General features: G+C 51.5%; 1 protein-coding gene across 1 annotated transcript in view; it reads left to right on the top strand.

Moving 5' to 3' along the window:
• Positions 1 to 21,817, top strand: part of TNKS (tankyrase) — a 119,000-nt gene that overhangs the window by 16,158 nt on the left and 81,025 nt on the right. Inside the window, exon 3 of the mRNA XM_001508837.6 lies at positions 12,230 to 12,325. Coding sequence (XP_001508887.3) covers positions 12,230 to 12,325 — 96 coding nt within the window. The remainder of the gene's footprint in view (positions 1 to 12,229; positions 12,326 to 21,817) is intronic.

Raw genomic sequence — 21,817 nt, 5'->3', positions numbered from 1 at the left:
CCTTTCCACCGGCCCACCCTGCCTCCCTCCGGAGTGGGGGTGCTCGTGCCGACTGATGCATATCATCGGGGACTGTCGTGCATCCTCAAGTGGAAACTGCTAGGGACGAAGAGGCCTGGAAGTGTATGTCTTCTGAACACAAGTAATTGGTTGTTGTCTTCTGTGGTTTTTCTGAACAACTTGCACGAGAGATCTCACCAGCTCCCAATCACATAAGACTGGTTGGTGCCATATGCGTCTTGAAGTGCTGCCTTTATTTATACCCGTCGGTGGGCCAAGAGGGGTTTAGTGTGAGCGCAGGTCGGGTGGAGTGACAGTTCTGAATCCCTCGGGTTCTGTGGGCAGCTGCCTCCACAACCCCCTACTCTGCTGGCCGTGACCACACTGCCGACCTCCCTCTTAATGGGGTAATTAGAGTGGCTCTAGGACTAGGCCAAGTCAGGGTGTCTCTGTGTGTATGTCTCTGTGTGTGTGTGTGTGTGTGCGCGCGCGTGTGTGTCGGGCTGGGAAGAGGCAGAGCCTGAATCTATACACCTCACTGAGCCTCCCCTTGCGCTCTAGGAGATGGTTTGTACTCTCCTTTAGGCTGTGGCTGATGTTGAAAATGATTTCAGAATCAAGATTTAGTGTATATGTGTGTGTGCACGTGCACAGACCCCTGCAAAGGTCCTGGGAGACGGAACAAATTCCAGATTAATCCGAACTGTGCCCCCGGGGGCTGGAGAAAAAGAAGTTGTAAATATAAAAAAGACCTCCTTGGCTTTTGCTAGCTCCTGCAGGCTACTCTTGACTGGAAGGGAAAATTCTGGCCCCGACTACCTACCTGCCCATTATGGGGTCTGAGGGGTGGGAGGATACACTTGCCTGAATTCCAGAAATGCTATCTTCCTCTCGGTTTACTGTTCTACGGAAACTCCGGTCGCTTGGAATTAAAATAAATCATGTAGATTTGCTTGTTCGCCTGAAAACTTGTCCTCAACTTGAATGACTCATTAAAGCTTTTTTAAAAAGAGGTCACATGTCACGCCGTAGGTAATTTGCTAGGTGATTAAGAATGTTTATCTCATATTTAGGAAAAGCCCAAATGAGCTGAATCTTGCTCTTTTCAGAAATAAGCTGATCTGGTAATTGTGGCAAGTTTTGGCCGAGAGTCACAGGCAACGCTCCCTGCCACTGCAAGTTTTTCGAGCCCTGTGGGATTTTTTTTTTTCCCCCACAAGAAGAAATGAGGTCCCTATCTAGACAGAATTCATTCATTCAATCGTATTTATTGAGCGCTTCCTGTGTGCAGAGCACTGTACTCAGCACTTGGAAAGTACAATTTGGCAGCAGATAGAGACAATCCCTACCCAACAACGGGCTCACAGTCTAGAAGGGGGAAACAGGCAACAAAACAAGTAGACAGCCATCACTACCATCAAAATAGATAAATAGAATCAGAGATAACTACACATCATTAATATAATAGAGCAATAAATATGTACAGATATATACAAGTGCTGTGGGGAGGAGAAGGGGGTAGAGCAGAGGGAGGGAGTAGGGGCAATTAAGTACTTACCATGTGCTAAACACTGGGGTAGACACAAGAGGGTCAGAGCTGACACAGTGTCTGTCCCACGTAGGCCTCCTCCAGGGCAGAGATCATGTCTGTTAACTCTGTTGCTCCTCTCTTGAGCAGTAAGTGCTCAATAAATACCATTGATTGATGGGGGCCTCACAGCTGAAGAGGGGGAGCAGGTATTTTATCTCCATTTTATTTACCGGTGAAGGAACTGTGGCCCAGAGAGGTTAAGTGACTTGCCCAAGGTCACACAGCAGGCCGGTGGCAGAGCCTGGACTAGAACCTGGGTTTCCTGGCTACCAGAAGATGAAGCTGTGGTATTTGTTAGGTGCTTACCATACTAAGCGCCGGGAGAGATAAAAGATAATTAGATTGAACACAGTGACTGTGCCTCATGGAGCTCACAATCTAAAACCCTGGTTCTTTCCACTTGGCCACACTGCCTCCCCTAAAATTCATCCATCAGGAGTATTTATTGAGCACTCACTCTGAACTACTGGCTTGGGAAAATGCAGTCGAGTTAGTAGGCACGATCTCTGTTTCCTGCTCTCAAGGAGCTTACGGTTTAGCCGCTGAGATGGGCAATGAAATAAATTACATGTCAAGGGAACTAATAGAGTTCACTGAAGACTTATACGGGAGTGACTCAACTCTCTACTTTCACGGAATATATGATAAAAATGGATATTTTAGGCTAAAACTTTGCCCAGATTGATTTTTTTTAAAGAGAAAGTAGGCTGACTATATAAAGATAGAGCTTCACAAAGAGCCATTTAAAAGAAGTTAGCCATACAAATGGGCTAATTAAGCCAAAAAACAATTAAATCCAATTCTAATTTTTCCCTTCTCAATTCGGAGCTTGCTATCTGAATGAATTATTTACAGCATCACAGAATCTCTCCCTCACAGAAGGCTTCCTATTGTACCAGAATAGGCCTATAAGTCTGGCATTTCTCCGTCTGCCATTCTGGGCCCCTCCCCCATCGACGATTCCTTCCTTTCCCACCTTCTCTCCCACTTTCCAAAGGCAGATCTAGGACCAGAGCTCAGTTTGGGGCAGCTCCATTTTTCCAGAGCGCCTCTTCCTCTGGGAAGCAGGCAGCCGCCAGAGCCAGCTGGGGTGGGGGGAGCCTCACCTCAGCTGCCCTGACCAATTCCAGTAGATGCCGACTGGGCCCGTGAGACAAGCCTATGGGCCCGTGACGCAAGGCTCTGATCCGATGAGGCAAGCCCCTGGGCCGGGCAGGCGGCCTGAGCAAGGATCATTAGGCTTCCTGTGGCTCAAGCAAACCCCCAGCTTCTCTGGAATCAAGTGGACCCATTTATGCAGAAGGGCTTTGGTCTCAAGGAGGACTGGGGTGGATCGGTCAGTAGCCCCGTGGACCAATTGGTGGTATTTCCTGAGCACCTCCTGGGTGCAGAGCACTGTTCTAAACCTCCGGGAAAGCGCACTCGAGACGGAAGGCCTGATTCCTACCCTCAAGGTGCTTATGTTCTAGTGATCAGATCGACATGCTGCTTGTTTCATTTCAGACTTGCTGCTTGTTGTGGTCACTTCTCATTCAACTGGAGAAAGCTAGATAAATACATAGATGTTTGAAACAGTTTTACAGAATTCCCAGCGTGCGTCTGATTCTTCGGCCTCTTGCCAACGTTTGTATGGGATTTTCCTATTAGGCCACGGTAGGAAATCCACCATGTCCAGTCCAGTTTGTTTTTTGTTTTTGTTTTTTAAAACTGTGTTTAAGCCCTTACTGTATGCCCAGGCACTGGACTAAGCCCTGGAGTAGACAGATACAAGCCCATCAGGTTGGACACAGTCCACGTTCCACATGGGGCCCACAGTCTTGATTCCCGTTTTTCAGATGAGGTAACGGAGGCCCAGAGAAATTAAGTGATTTCCCCAAGGTCACGGAGTCGACAAACGGTGGAGCTGGGATTAGAACCCAGGTCCTTCTGACTCCCAGGCCTGGGCTCCGGCCACTGGGCCACACAGCTTCTCACAGGCTTGTACTGCTTTCCCTGTGCTGGGGGTGGGAGGAAGAACCCAACCTTCTTGGGGTTACCACCGCCTTCACCTCTGGGAGGGTGAGGAGGCCTCTTGGCTCTGAACCAAACCTGACACTTGCTCTCCAGTTGCCTCATGGGCCTCTTAGAGAAGCAGCGTGGCTCAGTGGAAAGAGCCTGGGCTTGGGAGTCAGAGGTCATGGGTTCGAATCCCGGCTCAGCCACTTGTCAGCTGTGTGACTGTGGGCAAGTCACTTAACTTCTCTGTGCCTCAGTTACCTCATCTGGAAAATGGGGATTAAGACTGTGAGCCTCACGTGGGACAACCTGATTGCTATGTATCTCTCCCAGCGCTTAGTTGCCATGTATCTCCCCCAGCGCTTTGAACAGTGCTCTGCACATAGTAAGCGCTTAACAAATGCCAACATTATTATTATTATTATTATTATTATTATCATTTCTTAGCACCTTGATGGCGGCACCTGGTGGTGAGATATGGAATTGGAGGCCGGGGGTGGGGGTGCTTCCAGTACCCGGCTGGTGCCCCCTAGTGGTGAATCTCAGAATTGGAGACTGGGGCGGGAGATTAGGGCTGCGACCCCCATCTGTGTGAGGAGGAGAGGAAGAGGCGCTCTGCAAAAACGGAGCTGCCCCAAGCTGACCTCTGGTCTTAGATGATGATTATGTTGGGATTTGTTAAGCGCTTACTATGTGCCGAGCTCTGTTCTAAGCACTGGGATAGATACGGGGTAATCGGGTTGTCCCACGTGAGGCTCACAGTCTTCATCCCCATTTTTTTTAACAGTTGAGGTAACTGAGGCACAGAGAAGTTAAGTGACTTGCCCAAAGTCACACAACTGACAAGCGGTGTAGCCGGGATTTGAACCCATGACTTGTGACTCCCCAGCCGGGCTCTCTCCTCTGAGCCACGCTGCTTCGCAGATCTGCCTTTGGAGAGTGGGAAAGGAAGGAATCATTGATGGGGGGTTGGGGAGCCAGAATGTCAGACAGAGAAATGCCAGACTTTAAAACTCATGTATGCCTATTCTGGTACACTAGGGAGCTTTTCCCCTCTCCTACTGCAGTCACTGTGAAAGCACCATTTTGACTCGGACTCGAGGGGCCCTCCACCTGGCCCAGCACCTTTGAAAGTGTCGTGGTGGTCCTGCCCAAGACCACGCCACCCTCCTGCTTGGAGAAAGAGTCTCGTAGAGGCTGCTTTTCCAGGACACTCGGTTCTTTCATGAGGAGAGCAGGCAGGCTTGGTGAGAGCGTGGCATCAGTGGAGACACTGTGGGCTGGTGACGACGTGCTCTGCGGTGGCGCAGCATTCGTTCTGCGGTTTCGTCGTGGCTAAAATAGAGTACTGGCGGTGCCGTGGACGATGAGATCGATAAATAGCCATCGTTTAAAACTTCCGGGATTCTTTTCTAAAGGAGTGGAGGTCACCAGATAAGGATCGTGATCAATTCAGACATAGGTGCCCTTGCCTCAGAAGCAGTTTTCCACCCTGCTATTGGATTAGAATAAGAATTATGGAGAGTGTGGGGAGCGGCTCAGACTTCTTCCTGTGAATAAATTACCTGTGAAGCCAGGAATTGAAGGCTTTGAGAAGACAGGCTGACCACAGTCAAGGGCCGCGAAGAGCAGATCTGCACTTCGCCATCCGGGCACCTAGACTCAAGCTTCGTGAGCAGCCGTTTGCCCCAGGTGGGTAAGGAGGAAGGCCGACTGGTTCTCCGTGATGATCTGGTTCATCAGTCAGTCAGTCAGTCACTGGTATTTGTTGACCCCATTTGAGACAATTGGTAGACACAATGGAGTTGATAGATACGCTCCCTGCCCACAGGGTACTTACACTGTAGCCCGGGTGATGGACGCTAAAATAAATGACAGGTAGAGGAAGCAGCAGAGTGTAAGGATATAGGCGTAAGTGCTGTGGATCTGGGGGTGGGGGAAGCGAGGTGAGGATCAAAGCGCTTAACCAGAGTGCATAGGGAATGGAGACGGGAGGGAGAATAGAATGGGAAGTCGAGAACTTAGGGAAGGCTTCTTGGTTGAGATAACTCTTTTTCTTGGTGAGTTGGGGCCTCCTGACTGTGAGCTCCTCCTCTAAACTGGAAGCTCACTGTGGGTAGGGAACATTTTTTATTCATTCAGTAGTATTTTTTGAAAGCTTACTGTGTGCAGGACATTGTACTAAGCGCTTGGAATGTACAATTCGGCTACAAATAGGCAATCCCTGCCCGAATGCCATCGTATTGTACTCTCCCAAGCACTTACTGCTCTGCTCTGCACACAGAAGTCCTCAATAAATATCTTTGGTTGGTTGATTGGGAGCAGTGACTTTGCCCCTCTGTCTCTGCCCCCCCCCCCCCTTTAAGTGGTATTTGTTAAGTGCTTACTATGTGACAGGCGCTGTTCTAAGCTCTGGATTAGATACAAGAGAATCAGGTTGGACACAGTCCCTGTCCCACATAGAAGGCTCCAGTCGTAATCCCCATTTTGCAGATGAGGGAACTGAGGCATAGAGAAGTGCTAATGATGGGAATGAAGCAGCCAAGAGCTTATAGGGAAGCCATGTGGCCTAGAGGAAAGAACACAGGCCCACGAGGCAGAGGACCTGGGTGCTAATCACAGTTTAGCCACTTACCTGCTGAGGGGACCTTTTGCCAAATCACTCTATATCCCTGGGCCTCAGTTTCCTCATCCGTAAAATGGGGATTCTTCTCCACCTTAGACAGTGAAACCCTGTGTGGGATGGGGATTGTGTCCAACCTGCTTATCTTGGATCCACCCCAGCGCTTAGTACAGCGCTTAGCAGAGAGCACATTTATTATGATAACTGGCACTGACCAACAGCCTGCCTCTTCCGTGCCCTCCTGCTCCCCTACGCCCTTCTGCTCCCTCTGCCACTCTGAAACCGAAGGGCCGCCCTGGCGTGCTTTGTGTCTCCATCCTCATAGCCTGCGTGCGTGGGGGAGGGCGGAGCCCTGAATTGCCAGGGGAGCTGTGTCAAAACGGCTCCAGCGATTCCATTTCCACCAGCCACTTAATTATTAGTCTTGCATTCACCCTCCATACTACCCCGCCATAAATAGAAAGCCATTAAGTGTAATCATCAATTGTGTTTGCAGGATTTAAAGCATGCTGCTCACGCTTCTGCTGTTCTGCCCCTTTCTTGCGCACTGTTCCAACCCAGCAAACTCCCCTTTTCAGGGCCTCATTTTCACAGTATAAAAAAGCATATGATGTCTTAGGCAGAAGCTTGGAGAATGAAGCCTTACCCTTCAAGGAGATTTCTTATTTTTCTAGGGTGACATCTGATGCGTGACTCACTAGGATTAGGCAAATATTTTAGTAATATTATGCATTTACAGAGTCCCTTTCCCTCTTGAAACTCCATGTCTGAGCACAAAATAAAGTATCCAGTCGTGTATGTGTGTGCGTGCGTATGCTTCCCGGCCCTTCAGTTTCTTTGCCTGTCCTGCATTTGCCTCACACCTATTACCCTGAAATGCAAAATCTCTTTCAGAAAACCCCTGGATTACACTACTGCGCCCCTCCCCCCCCCGCCCCCAAAACACACACACACACCCCTTAAGGCTTTCATAGCTACAAAATAAGAAGTGATATGTGCCCACAAGGAGCTTACACTTTAAAGGGAGGAACAGGCATAAAAACATTTACAACTAGAGAGGTGAAAATTTAAGTTGAGCACATGAGTGCTGAGGAGGCTGCAAATAAAATCATAAGTGCTTGGTAGTATTGTATGGCTCAGGGTCCTGGGATATCAATCCGGGAAGGCTTGTTGGAGTAGATGGGATTTGAATGTGGGGAGAGCTGAGTGCTGTGTGACATGAGGAGGGAGGGAGTTCTGGGCCCAGGGAACGGAGATGGGGGAATTGAGAGTGAGGGCTCAGCTAGAAGGTTTGTTTGGTGGAGGACAGTGGGTTGGGGAAGCGCGAGCAGGTGAAGAGAGCAAGTAGGTGAGCTGGGACCGGACAGTGTAGGGCCTCGAAGCCAATTGTGAGGATTTTTTGTTTGATGCAGAGGATTTGGAGGAGAGGAGGGATGTGGGCCTTGTGATGCCTTGGAAAAACAATCTGTGCGGTGGCAGTCGGTGGTGTAGGTTGGAGAGGGAGAGGCTGGAGGCTGGGAGACTGGACAGGAGTCTGATGCAATAGTCTAGCCAAGGCAAGACCAGAACTTGGATTGGGGTGGGGTCGGTTCGGGTGGAGAGGAAGGGATGGAGCGGGAGATGTTGCCTGGGAAGAGCTAGCAGGAATTGGCCGAAGACCAAATGAGAGAGTTGAACATTGGTGAAGAGTCAAAGGTGACACCAGCATGGAAGTTTCGGAACAGGGTGGGTAATGGTCTTGTTGAATGAGATGGAAAAGCGAGGTTTACAGAGCCTCCAAACTCCTAAAATGCTGTATTGAAAAACATCATAACCTCACAATATTTCATTAAGGCTATTTCACAGAGAAGGGATTTTTGTCTTTATACGACTGTAGCTGCCTAAATATTTGCACTTTTGAAATAAGTTGGCATTATGCCCTTCGGTACTTCTTGAAAGAAGAATTTTGCATTTTTAGCCTCGAGTCAGGTTAAGTGTCTTCGCCAGCTGCACTAAAAGCATAGGTGATTGATGGCACATTTTTTAAGTTTCGAGAGGCGTTTTCTTTCATATGGTAAGCGTTTCTTATGCATTTCAATTTGCTAATACTTTTATAGTTCTTTGGGTTCCACTGAAGTGGCACCCTCCATTTTGGTTGGAATTTGTCGGAATCAGAGGTTTTGTGCACAAATGTAGACAGATAGAAGGAAGTTCACATTGCCGTCAGTGACGTCGTCATCATCAGCAAAGGTATTCATTGAGCGACACGATCAAGTCTGGCGGTTTCAAGCTGCGCAGTGAAACTAGTCCAGTTACTCTGGCCGTGGCCAGCAGGGAGGGTGCCCGGGCCTTGAATCCGGCAGTCACCGTGGGAGGGGTTGGCGGCCCCCACCATCCCGATCTCCTTCGCCCCCCTCCCGCTCTTCCCACCTCCCCCCATCTCCTGGTCACCTGCCCCTCCATGCCCCCTTTCCCCCCACCATCCTCTTGATTTGCCTCCCTCTGTGAGTACCGGGCAGGGTGGGAGCGTTAAGTCCCACCACGTCCTGCCTGCCCAAGGGACAGAGAGGATATTAGCCTCTCGAATCAAAGACCGAGGACCACGGTCCCCCCATTCTTCCTTTTGGAGTTCAGAGGCAGACGAGCTGGGCCACCGAAACACCAGGTTGTGAGGTTTGGAATAGTGACCTCTTGCTTCTCCAGAATCTGTTCATTCACTCAGTCGTATTTATTGAACGCTTACTGTGTGCAGAGCACTGAACGCAGCGCTTGGGAGAGTACAACGATAAGCTGACATGTTCCGTGTCCAGTCGAACGTCTGCATCGCCCTGCGGGGGTGGCAGAATCCATATGACTGTTCAGAAGAGGGGATCCCTTGTGGAGACATGTTGCTCTCCCACTTTTTCTGGGAGTTTCACGTTTTGGTGCGGTAAGAAAATGGGTTAGGGTTCTGATCCGCCGCAGCTGCTAACAATAGCCCAGCATCCGAGAAGCAGTTAGGGCCCTTTGTGCCGCTCTGCGAGTTAATGACAGTCATTACGGTATCTATTCAGTGCTTACTGTGGGCACAGTGCCGGGGAGCTGCCAAATGAGCAGATTGGACACCTGGGGCATGCAATTTATTATCCCCATTTTACAGATGAGGAAACAGTGGTCTGGAAAGGTTAAGTGATTTGCCTGGAGTCTCCCAGCAGGCCAGGAGCGGAGCTGAGATTAGATCCTGGGCCTCTTCCCTCCTGCCCCGCTAGGGCTTTCTGCTAGGCCTCCGGGCCTTGAACAGGTTGCTACTAGAGGAGGTTTGGGAGTGATGTCCACATCCGTTGAGCCGCAGCATCCCCGAGGAGGTGGGCGTGAAGGTGTCACAGATGACGTGTCCCTGGGCAAGTCCAAGGGATCTGAGCTGGCCGCAGCTCCGTGCGGTGCCCTGCCTGGCTCGGGCCGGCTTCTGTGAGATCTCCCAGGGCAGCGCCACTGCTGCTCACTCCCATTGGAGGCTGGATGGAAGGAGCCGGGGCCCTGAGGGATGAGAAGCAGAAAATCCTTCCGTTTCCCTCCCCCTCTTTCCTCCCTGCCTTCCCTTCCTTTGACTGGGGAAAGGGGCAAGACAAGGGATTAAGTTCCTGCCAGCGGCTGCCAGTTTTTTTTAGAAAAAGGTTTTACGGCTCTAGGGGTAGTGTTTTCCAGCATTGTGAGCGTTGTTGGGGACGGCCTCGCGACAGCCTCCCGTTCTTCAGGGGAACTCCTCTGGGCCTCTGTGGGTCATCGTTCCCGACCTCCCGGACAGCAGGTGGGCTCGAGTCCTGTGGCCGGGCACCACGGCCCGCTCACCCCCTCGGGCTGCCGCGGTCAGCGGGGGCCGGATTCCGCCGGCCATCGCCGGCCCCTTCCCTGCTCACCCTCACCCTTGGGGCTGGAGCAGAGGCTTCTTTGGGGCCTTTGCCAAAACCCAGGCGAGAGCTTGAGAATGAGAATTTCTCCTTTTTCAGTGGAGCCTACCGGGCGGCCCGGTTCAGCTCCCTCCCCACTGCTGCATTGACTCCGCAGTGGAGGCGGTTGTGGAAATGTGCTACTTTCTCCAGTTACGTGGCCGCCGGTGGCCTGGCCTCTGGGCCCCTGCAGAGCACCTCTATGACCCCGGGGCCCCACTTTCCCGGTCTCCCCTCGTGCTGCAGCCGTAGCTGGGGTTACCAGAGTTGCGGCAGTGTCTTGGTGGAATGGGAGGCGGGGGCAGTTTGGTGGTCAACATCAGAGAACGAGCCCGAGTTCTCTCTTACGACTGGTTCTTTTGGGTTGGCGGGGGTTGCACGAGGAGAGTTCTGCTTTGGTCACATGACAAACTATCTGTCCCAGGTGCGGAATGGAGTCGCCTACCAATGCCAGAGTCAGAATTTGCTGTGCCTTAAAAATCAAGAGACATTTCTCTATTGCCGCTCGCTTCGGAGGGTAGATTATAAACTGCGGCCGCCCGTTGGTCAGGTCGGATCGCGCTGTTATAGCGGCCCCAGCTGCCCGGCCTTTTCAGCCCAGGCCCCCAGTCTCTCTGTGTTGGACCTGTATGGCCAGTAGTGTAATGTTGGCTCTGCTGCTGTCCGGTGTGGAGATGGCAACTTTCTTCCTCCCAGGACCAAAGGGTGTGGCTGCTGCTGCTGCACCCCGGTCCTCCATCCAGAGCGACCTGGGCACCAGAGCCTGTTTCCCCGCTCCTCTGGCCCCCATAGGGATGTAGAACAGTTGACGGGAGAATTCAAGGGCAGGTCCAGAGAGGCAGGCGTAACTGCGTCCCCCCTCCAGCCCTGGGGGGCCCCTGCAACCTCAAGGGGTGAGGCCGAGGAGTGTCATCTGATATTACGACAATACCACAGACACAAATCGGGTAGAAGTGGATCACTCGAGGGGAGAACTCTCCGCAAACCACTAGGCATCGGTGGTATAACCCCTGACCCAATTCCGGAAAGTTTCTTCCATTATCTCCCATCTCTTGGGGGTCCCAAAGAGCTCCTGCATGTGGCCTGCGCTCTGGCACCTAAGCCCTCTCTGTTCCTGGTTAAATATTCGTTCGAGGTGATGGGGATCATTTCCGCAGGCAGGCTTTGTGTTTTATGTGGATACATTCCCCCATCCCCTCCTTCTCCATCCTGAAGCCCGGGAGACTCATTCCTTGCCCCTCTAGGTTTCCCTGTTGAGTAAAGCTTCTGTGCATCGCGGAGCAGGGTGGAAATGTGCTGCTCTGGCCGTCAGTAACTGGGTCCAGCGGGGGAGTGCGGAGGAGGTGGGCGGGGGAGGGGGAGAGAAATTCCCCGTACACTATCGAATTCTGTCTGGAAGGTAAAATCTAGATAGAAAGCCTCCTCGATCAGGGGTCCGTGGAGCAGCCCACCCTGGCGGAACCCGTGAGGGGCTTGCTAGGTCCGCTGGGCTCGCCGAACCCCGTGGGGCCATCCGGCGGTGGGACGTTGTGGCGGCCCCGTGCACCGCAGGGGATCAGAGCGGCGTGGATGTGATCTGTTTTTATCCCGGGCCCGCTGGATTGCTGGCCCCCGGCCAGCACTTGGTAGTGCAGTTTCCCGCGAGAGCTCTGAGCCCGTCCAAGGCTCGCCCCGCAACCCGTTACAACCATCTGGGGGAGAGGCAGGGTTTGGCAGTTGAGCGGCGGCAGCGGCGATGGCGGCGGCAGTAAAGAGAGCGCAGAGCAGGCTGGTGGCGTAGTTCACAGTGGGAGCCGCTGCGTGCGCAGCTCCCCACCCGGCTGCCCCGAGCGGGGAAACCAAAGCTGCCGATTGCAACATCTCCTAGTTTCATGTTTAGGATGTTAAGTCATGTGATCTTACTATACCTTAAGTTGCCAACTTAGACTTGCCCTAGAGGGGATCCTTTGCTGCAGTGCTTAGAAAAAGCTAAAGAGGAGGGGGGAGTTGGGGCGGGGGTGGAGGCTGAAGATTGTGCAATGTCTGTTGCCGCCTCCACCGTGCCCAGGAGACCCCTACCAGTAAATCCTCTGTGTGTTCCCGAGGTGAGATTCTGTTTCTGCTTCCCCTGCACAGTGCTGCTGCAGCACGGCGCCGATCCAAACATCCGGAACACCGACGGGAAATCCGCCCTGGACCTGGCGGATCCTTCGGCGAAAGCGGTGCTCACAGGTGAGAGCCTGGAGGGTCCCGGGGGTGGGGGCAGTGCGGGGCTCTCTCGCTCCTTCCTGTTTGGGACCGCCCGGTCCTCGGGTCACCCCGCCAGGCGCCTCCTCCCTCCGTCTGTTTTCCTCCCCTCAGCAAGCTGCCCAGACACATAAGCCGCTGTCTCCTAGTGTCCCCTAGCACGGACGGGCGGCGTAGAACTGTCATTAATTGCCGCGCTGTCCCGGGAACAGATTTCTCATCCCTCTTGTCTCGGAGAAGGCTGGCTCAGGAGACGGCCACGCTCACTCGTCACTGCGTCTTTCATCCCAGTTAGTTGCTCCCTTCGCAGGTTTGGAGCTCGGCCACCGTTCGCCTCTCTCCCCCTCACCCCCTTTTCCATCCCCCCCCCCCCCCCCCCCCCGCCCCTCAGGATGCTTGGCTTTTCAGAACCTCCTCCCCCAACCCTGTTGAGACTGTTTGCATGATAATAGGAGTGGCTTGGATCGGGTAGCCAACCCGCTGCCTCATTGTCCTCATTGTCCCTCGCATCTTCTGCCTCACCCAGACTGGACTGATCTGGGCCCTGGTGGCCCCTGCCCCTGCCTCCTGCCCCCTGCCACTTGCCCTGGGGACCCCTGGAAACATCATGCCTTGCTCTGCAGAAAGTTGAGTTGGTGCAAGATATGGTTTCAGGAGTCATTTACTGGGTGAACTGTGGGGGAGGAGGAGCCAGAGTGGAAGGGGGAAGGAGGAGAGAGAGAGGAAGAGAGGACCGAGGGAGAGAAACACGTGCACTTGCACCCTATAAACTGCCTTCTTGGATGGCCATTGTGACAGTCCTGCGGCAAACCTGTTCCTGTTTGCGTTCCCAGTGGCCGGGCTCCCTTCTGGCTAAGAGCTGAACTGTGGGGAGGCGGGGAGGCTGGTGGGCGGGCGGCGGGTTGGCGCAGAGCTGCCCTCCTGGCCTCAGCTGGCGGCAGTCTCAGCAGCCTAGAATGTGCTCCCCCCCCGCAAACTGACTGGTTCTATTATTTTTATTAATAATAATAATAATAATAATAATGGTATTTGTTAAGGGCTTACTATGTGCAGAGCACGGTTCTAAGCGCTGGGATAGATACAGGGTAATCAGATTGTCCCACGTGAGGCTCACATTTTTTAATCCCCATTTTTACAGATGAGGTAACTAAGGCACAGAGAAGTTAAATGACTTGCCCAAGGTCACACAGCAGATAAGTGGTGGAGTCGGGATTAGAACCCATGACCTCTGACTCCAAAGCCTGTGCTCTTTCCATTAAGCCACACTGCTTCTAATACTTTGCCTTGTTGGGCCACTCTACCCAAGGTGGGATTTTGGGGTGTGGATTGGCCAGCTTGTCATCTGGGCAGTTGCTGACCTGGGTGATGAGGTGGGAAACGGGACGGGGGACACGAGGCCTTGTGATCGGCATTCGGAGCCCTCACTCTCCTCCATTTTTTCTGCACCTACCTGGCACCAACCCCTCACCGAGCACACTTTCCCTGTCGTGTCCATCAGTCTGTGAGACTCTCCCGGCCGGGCCTGCTCGGTTGAGGTGCCTCCCCTGAGGAGCCAGCCCACTTCCCACTGCAGGCCCGCTGCCGTGACGGTTCCTGCCCCGGTCACCGCCAACAAGCCCGGCTTTGATGATTGCAGCGGGGGAGGTCTGGCTGGTTGTTGGTCTCTGGGCTTCCTCTTCAAGAGGAGGCTGGCCAGCCATCCCTGCACCCGCTGAAAGTTCCAGTGGGAGGAGAGCAGACCCCATCTGCCCATCCCGAGTTCTCCGGACTAGATCCCGGCTAGTGTCCCCACCCGACGCGATGGCTTTTTACCCCCCAGTTCTGGCAAAGCCTAGAAGAGGGGAGCCGAAACTTGAGAGAAGACCACTTCACCTCCCTTCCTTCTGGCGACTGCTGCTTTGGGACACACTTCCTCTGGGCGGGGACAGCACTGCCGAGGCCGGGTGGTTCCCATCGCTCCCCACCGTCCTTATTGTCTTCTGCTCTTTGCCACTCCTCTTTGGGGTCAAGGGATACTTTTGAGGGGTGGCTGGTCTCTTCATCCATCAGTGCTCATTTTTCACTTTCAGCCAGGGGAAGGAGTAGAGTCTCTACAGCTTAACGATTCTGGGAGTGTAATTTTAGCCACACAGCAAGTCTTAAATCTCAAGTCCTACTTTTCCTTCCTCCAGTTTGGAATTTATTTTAGTGTCTTGTCTCCCCCCCCACTAGACTGTAAGCTCTTTTAGGGCAGGGATTGTGTCTACCAACTCTACTGCACTCTCCTAAACCTTTGGTACAGTGCTCTGCATACAGGAAACTTTCAATAAATGCAGTTGGGGGTTTTTGTATTTATTGTAACGTTTGCTATGTGCAGACCACTGTACTAAGTACCTGTAATAAAGTACAGAGTCGGTAGACATATATTCCCTGCCCAGTGACCTTACAGTCTAGGGGGTTGATTAAGGAAATAGGCTGAGTATTTTTGAGGCAGTAGGTGAAGAAGAATGGCATGTTCCTTAGTGTTTCAGGGGAAGAGTTGAAGGATGGCTAGCAGATGGACTTGCTTGCTAAAACTTTCCATTGGAAATTGTGGAAAGGGAAATGAGACAGCCGATGTAATGGAAATCGAGCATTAGGTTTAAAATCCACTAAATTGGCCGTTCCTTTGAGGGCCTGGGATAATGTCCACCAACTCTGCTGTTCTCTCCTCTCTCTCCCCATATCCGACGGACCAACAGTCCCCACTTTCAGAGCCCTATTAAAATCACTTCTAATCTAAGAGGCCTTCCCCAACTAAGCCCTCGTTTTTCTTCCCTGCCCCCCACCCCCACCCCCATCGTCTATGCACTTGGGTGTGTAGGTGTTAAGCACTCTGACACCTCAGCCCCTCAGCATTTGTTTATGTGTCCTCATTCTCTTCAATTTCCCCCGTATTAATTTTAATATCAGTCTCTCCATCTAGACTGTAAACTCCTCGTTGGCAGGCATTGTGTCTTCCAACTCTGTTGTACTTTCCCAAGTGCTTAGCACAGTGTTCTTCGCACAGTAAGTGCTCAATGCATACCATTTGATCCACTGGAAAAAAAGTTTAATCTACTTTCATTCCTACTTATAATAATAATAATAATAATAATAATGAGAAGCAGCGTGGCGCAGTGGAAAGAGCACGGGCTTTGGAGTCAGGGCTCATGAGTTCGAATCCCAGCTCTGCCACTTGTCAGCTGTGTGACTGTGGGCAAGTCACTTAACTTCTCTGGGCCTCAGTTCCCTCATCTGTAAAATGGGGATTAAGACTGTGAGCCCCACGTGGGACAACCTGATTCCCCTGTGTTTACCCCAGCGCTTAGAACAGTGCTCTGCACATAGTAGGCGCTTAACAAATACCAACATTATTATTATTACTTTTTTGTGTGTGAGTAGTGGATGAAGTAGCCTAGAGCAAATGACCATTGACAGATGTTTAACAATTCGCCTTTAATGGGGGGGATGAAACAGGATAAAAAATTATAATCTACAGAGATTCCAAATCTTCACTTTTAGGCAACAGTTGGTACCTTGTCCTCTGTCCCCTGACCACCGGCAGATCTCTTTCCAGACCCAAACAGCAGTTAGCCTGCCTGCTTGCCTCCTTCCCTCCTCCCCTCTTCCCTCCCCTCATTTTGTCACTATTACCAACTAATTCCTGTGTGACTTTAAGTGCAGACCAAATTAAAATAAGATGTGCTTAATCAGCCTTTTGGTAGTGGAGTGTTTCTGAAAGTGAACACTTGTGAATGAAATGAACTACTTTTATGGTGAATCTTATTTAACTTCATACACTTCACCCTGTTGGATTTCATGTTCAAAGTTATAGTTGCTTCAGTTTTCATTATCATCTCTCTCCTCCTCCTTTGGGAAAAGCTTCCTGGAGCAGTTAATAATAATAATAATAATAATGACGTTGGTATTTGTTAAGCACTTACTATGTGCTGAGCACTGTTCTAAGCACTGGGGTAGATACAAGGTAATCAGGTTGTCCCACGTGAGGCTCACAGTCTTAAACCCCATTATACAGATGAGGTAACTGAGGCACCGAGAAGTTAAGTGACTTGCCCAAAGTCACACAGCTGAGAGGTGGCAGAGCCAGGATTAGAACCCACAACCTTTGACTCCTAAGCCCGTACTCTTGCCACTGAGCCACGCTGCCTCTACGATGTCAGATGCCTTGGACATTTGAGCCATCAAGACTCCAGAACTGGGGAAGCGAAGCCTCGGTGCCCTCCTTGAGGCATGGGTGGCCCCTCATACCCCTGCCCTTCTAATGGCATTGGAGTCTTAAAGTTTCCCTCAAAGCTTCAAATGGTTTCCACCACGAAACCACATCTAGAGGGGAATACACCTTACATCGTGTATTCATGTATTTCCTGATCACCGATATCAGATGCCAGAGCTGATAGGCCGGGACACAGCCGCCATTAGCTGCTTTAGTAGCAACTCTGGTCCAGGATTGGGTAGATGAGAAGATTTCAGCAATAGGTTCAAATCAGGCTGTTCGGTGACATCCTGGGTTTTTTTTTGTCTCTCTGTGTGTTCTGCCCTCCATCGGGCGTGTAGCCGTGAACCTCCTCTGCAGGAATATTGGAAGGTGGTGACCAACGCCCCTCCTGCCCCACCCCCACCACCATTTTGGCAGGGAATGCAGCAGGAGGGGACGGTTGGGAACGGAGGAGGCATTTGTGGTGGGGAGGGTGACACCACTAGAGTGGGCACTCCTTGCACTTGTTTGTACCTTCTGTGGTATTTGTTAAGCACTATGTGCCAGATACTGTCCAGAGAACTGAGGTGGATTCAAGCAAATCAGGTTGAACACCGTCCCTGTTCCACATGGGCCTCACAGTCTTAATGCCCATTTTAGAGATGAGGTAACTGAGGCAGAGAGAAGAGAAGTAACTTGCCAAGGTCACACAGGTGGTGGGGCCGGGATTAGAACCCAGGTACCCTGACTCCCAGGCCCATGGTCTCTCCACTTGGTCACGCTGCTTGTTCTCCCCACCCTCAGCCCCACAGCACTTACGTGCATATCTGTAATGTATATTAACACCTGGCTCCCTCTCAGGAGCCTAAGTTTCCTGAGGCCAGGGAATGTATCTACCAACTCTTATCATCTACTCTCCCCCAAGTGATTAATACAGTGGTCAGCACACAGTGAACACTCAATAAATACCATTGATTGACTGATTTGATCCTTGCAGGCAGAAACGTGTGTTGGGCTTCTGTTGGACTGTCCCAGTTGCCCCCATGCGCCCTCAGTTTTGCTACTATGGCCATGGGCCTTGGTTTCCAAAAGTTGGACCCGACACAACACTTCATTCCTCTGTGCAAAGAGCAGAAGCTCTCGATCATCAGCTTTAAGGCCCTCAGTCAGCTCTCTCCCTCATTCTTATTCATTTGCTTCTCCTGCCACACGATGCCCCAGCTCGCAAGCTTCACTTCTCTCAAGCCAAGCAGCTGGACCCCGTCTCATCTCTCCTGTCACGTCCTGCCTTCTGCCATCCAGCAGGCAAACCATCCCTCTCCCCATCTTCAAAGCCTATCTGAGACCACATCTCCTCCAGGAGGCCTTCCAGATTTCTCTCCTCATGCTAAGCGCCCCTCCACTCCACACGTGCATCCACACGGCTCTCACACACCCACACAGCTGTGAGAACAGCACTGTACTTTTATGTTAGTCAAGCACTTGTCCACTCTCTAAGTCCCACACCCCTTCCCAAAGCACTGAAATACAGATCTTTATTCAGTATGGCTTCCTCCTCTCTGAAATGGATGTTAGTTTCTGTCTCTTCCTCCTGGACTATAAGCTCCTTGAGGGCAGGGTTCATGTCCCCTGAGTCTATTTTACTCTCCCTTCCCAAGTGCTTGGTTTAATGAATTGCGCACAGCAGGTGTTCAGTTGTCAATTGATTAGTGATCATGCCTCTCCCTTTCTTGTATCACTTTTGGCTCTCAGGTCGTAGGTGAAGATGATGAGCCCGAGAGCAGAGCTCTAGAAATCAATCTTTTTACACCCGAATGAGCTAGAAAATCATTCCCGTCCTCTTGGATAGGGCCACCCCCAAAATAGCCACAGCAAATTGCTCATCATTAATAAAAGCGATAACATGCACAGTGACCACATATTCACTTTCTTCTTAGAGTTGCATAGCTTGCGGGTCTCGCTTTTTAAACCGATCCAGAGTCAGCTCTTTTGTAAATATTGGGTCTAATGATAGAATTCCAGTGATCCTGGATTTTCTGCATTCTGTCGACTCCGAAGGCAGCAGAGAGCCTCGGTAATCACTTTCCTGGGCGGGAGAGGAGGGGGAGAGGAAGTGTGAAGTGTTTTATGCTGTTGGAGCCTTTCACTTTGCACCAAAAATTCTCAGCTGAAAAGGAAGTAAACAGAGGTCAGTCCTTGGGCCAGGAAGCCAAAATCTGAAATCATTGGTCCAAAGATTAGAATGGAAGTCTTACGACTGCAGTAGGTGCTGCAGGACAAATGAAGAACAATTCCTTCATGTATTTTGAGACGGTGTTTGTTCATAGAGCACATGTAAATGATTAGCTCTCCCCATCTTCAAGACCCTTCTGAAATCCCACCTCCTCCAGGAGGCTTTCCTTGATGTATTTTTCTTCGCACGTCACAACCCCTCACTGCGCCCCCCCCCCTCCCCCCCACACCCCTGTTTCCCCCTCCAAGCCTTTCGAGGGGCACCTTTATACCCAGCCACTTCCATACGGTATTCTGTTCGAGCCCTTCTTCCTCCTTTTTGTCAGTTAGAGTGCAGGATCCCTGCTAGACTGCGAGCTCCTCGTGGCTGAGACCATGTGGCCTTCTTTCTCGGTATTCTCCCGGCTGAGCGCTCAGTTCACCGTCCTAGCATGGTAGTCCTATTGATGATAATGAGCGGGACAATGACCTTACAAGATCTCTAGAAGAAATAATGGATCGGCTCCATGAGGTAGGTGTTCCTAGCCACAGTTTTCCCCAGGTACCCTTACTAACAGTAGAAGACTTTGAATTTTCTGGTTCTCTTCTTGGTTTCCCTTAAACCAGTAAAGTGGCAACACCATTCACGAGTCACAAAACTCAAGTTGTGTCATAGCAAGGCTGGAAGAAGTTTTTCTGCAAATGGAAAGTCCTTTCTTGGAAAAATCGCCTTTTGCCTGCCTGGTGGTATTGAAATGAACAGTGTTCTCCCTGCAGCCAGAGTGCTCAGATTGGTTTTTATTTTGAACTAGGAAAGTAAGGTGTCTCCTCTCAAGGTGTCCTCCTCCTAACCATCAGAGCAGACCCCTGGGCAGTCCTGCCGGTCATCTAGCCTCATGTTTGGGGCCATGCGTACTGTCTTTTCCAGTCCGTGCCTACCAATCCTTGACTGACCCTCTCCCTCCGTTTCCCCCACCCCCCACTGACCACTCACCGGTCACCCAGGCAGTTAGCCAAGCCCCCCAGGTCCCACCGAGATATCCAGCCCGCAGCTTTTCCTAGAGCAGGGGCCAGTTGGTTGTCCTTGGCAGGCCTTGGGTGAAGTGTGCTCCCTCAGCTGGTGGTGAGCCTTCAGCCTTCCGTGGGTGATTTCTCCCTGTGGTTCTGGGACTTGGTGAAAGCCATCAGCCATCTTCCGAGCCCTCCGGCGTTCCATCAGCTTGAGTCACGTCCTCCCGAGCCTTGCATCTTTCTAGATTGGAGTTACCTAGTGTTTTCTCTTTCTTGTTTAATATGGAGGTTGTCCCATCATTCCCTTGGGAGTCATATTATTCATGGAACGCCCCCTTGAGACTGGGCACTGTACTCAACCCCTGGGAAGTTGGACACTGGTTCCTGGCCCCCCAAGGATCTGAGCTTACTCTTCCCTCTTGGGGCCTTCCCATCTCCACCCTCGTTTTGTGCACAGAAGTGGTGGGGCTGGAGGTTAGCATCCGTTTATGAACGGGGCAGAGGTCTGCACCATTGAGATCCGACTCTCTCCATCCTTTTGAGCCTCAGAAAGACCCGACCGGGGACCCTCAGTGCTGAGCTGACGATTGGTTTTCCTTCTCCCACCTGGGACAACCTGATAACCTTATATCTCCCCCAGTGCTTAGAACATTGCTTGGCACATAGCGCTTCACAAATACCATTATTATTATTCTCCAGTCATTCTCTGAGGTGTTTCCTCTTTGCCTTAATCAGTCGGTCAGTCATTATTCAGTCATTCATTCAGTCAGTCATATTTATTGAGCGCATCCTGTTTGCTCAGAGCATTTTACTACAAGCTTGGGAGAGTACAGTATAGTAATAGACACATTCTCTGCCCACTCCGGAAAGCTCACACTGTTGTTCCCTTGTACTTAATTGCAAGGCTGTAATTGAAGTTGATTTGATTGATTCTGTGGGGCCCTTAAAGTAGTTTTCCATCGTGAAATTCAGATGGAGCCGTGTGGCTTTAACGGAACAGAGTTCGCGGGGAAGTTGGAAGATGGGAGTTGGATCCTTGGCCCTCGCTCCGTTTGACCCAGGGCGATCGGTTTCTGTCTTCTCCCACGTCACCCGTGGACAGCAGTGTGGGAAGGGTGGCAGTGGCTGGGAGTGGGAAGGTCAGGAAGGGAAGGAGGAAATCAGGGACTTAAAAGGAGATGCCGTTGCAGGGTACATTTCCTTCAGTTCTTGCTCACCTGAGGCCCTCCCCACAAACTTTTTCGAAGGCCCAGTCTGATGTCCCCCTCCCGCCCGGCTGGTCCTGGCCCCATGCTAGTCTGTAGCACCCAGTCACACGCTTGTTTGCCCATTCAGGCTGCCTTGCTGTAACTCATCAGTGACCTAGGAAACTCCAGGAAGTAGGTCCCATATTCCCCTGGGAAGAGGGATGGAGGAGGCAGGAGGGCACTTGCTTATAGTTTTACAACAAAGTGGCCAAGTTCAGAGCTCTGAGAGAGGTGGAGCCCAGGCTTCTGAGTGGTAATAATAGAATAGGAATGATGCTATTTGTTAAGCGCTTACTATGTGCCAAGCACTGTGGGGTAGATACAAGGTAATTAGTTTGTCCCACGAGGGGCTTACAGTCTTAATCCCCATTTTACAGATGAGGCAACTGAGGCACAGAGAAATTAAGTGGCTTGCCCAAAGTCAGCTGACAAGTGGTGGAGCCAGGATTAGAATCCATGACCTCTGACTCCCATGCCCATGCTCTTTCCATTAAGCCATGCTGCTTCTGCACCCTCTGTCATTCCCGAGAGGAGTGTAGAACGGGGGCTGAGGAAGACAGCCGGCCACCACTCTCGGCTCAAGGCCGAGCCAGCGCCGCCCACCCTCTTGCTCTGGGTTGGGCCCATTTGAAAGGAATCCTTGCCAGCGGTCACTTGAGCGGCTCTTCAGTCACAGCTGAGCTCGGGGAGATTTCCTGGGAGAAGGATGCTGGGGGAGGGCCTTCAGCCATCAGGGCCATGGGCAGGCAGGCTTGTTGACCCCCTGACTTCAGCCTGAGTTGACAGGACCAT

Source organism: Ornithorhynchus anatinus, chromosome 10 (assembly GCF_004115215.2).
Source record: "Ornithorhynchus anatinus isolate Pmale09 chromosome 10, mOrnAna1.pri.v4, whole genome shotgun sequence".
NCBI lineage: Eukaryota > Metazoa > Chordata > Mammalia > Monotremata > Ornithorhynchidae > Ornithorhynchus > Ornithorhynchus anatinus.
The sequence above is the reverse complement of the archived record's forward strand: the minus strand, read 5'-3'. Positions and strand labels throughout refer to the sequence as shown.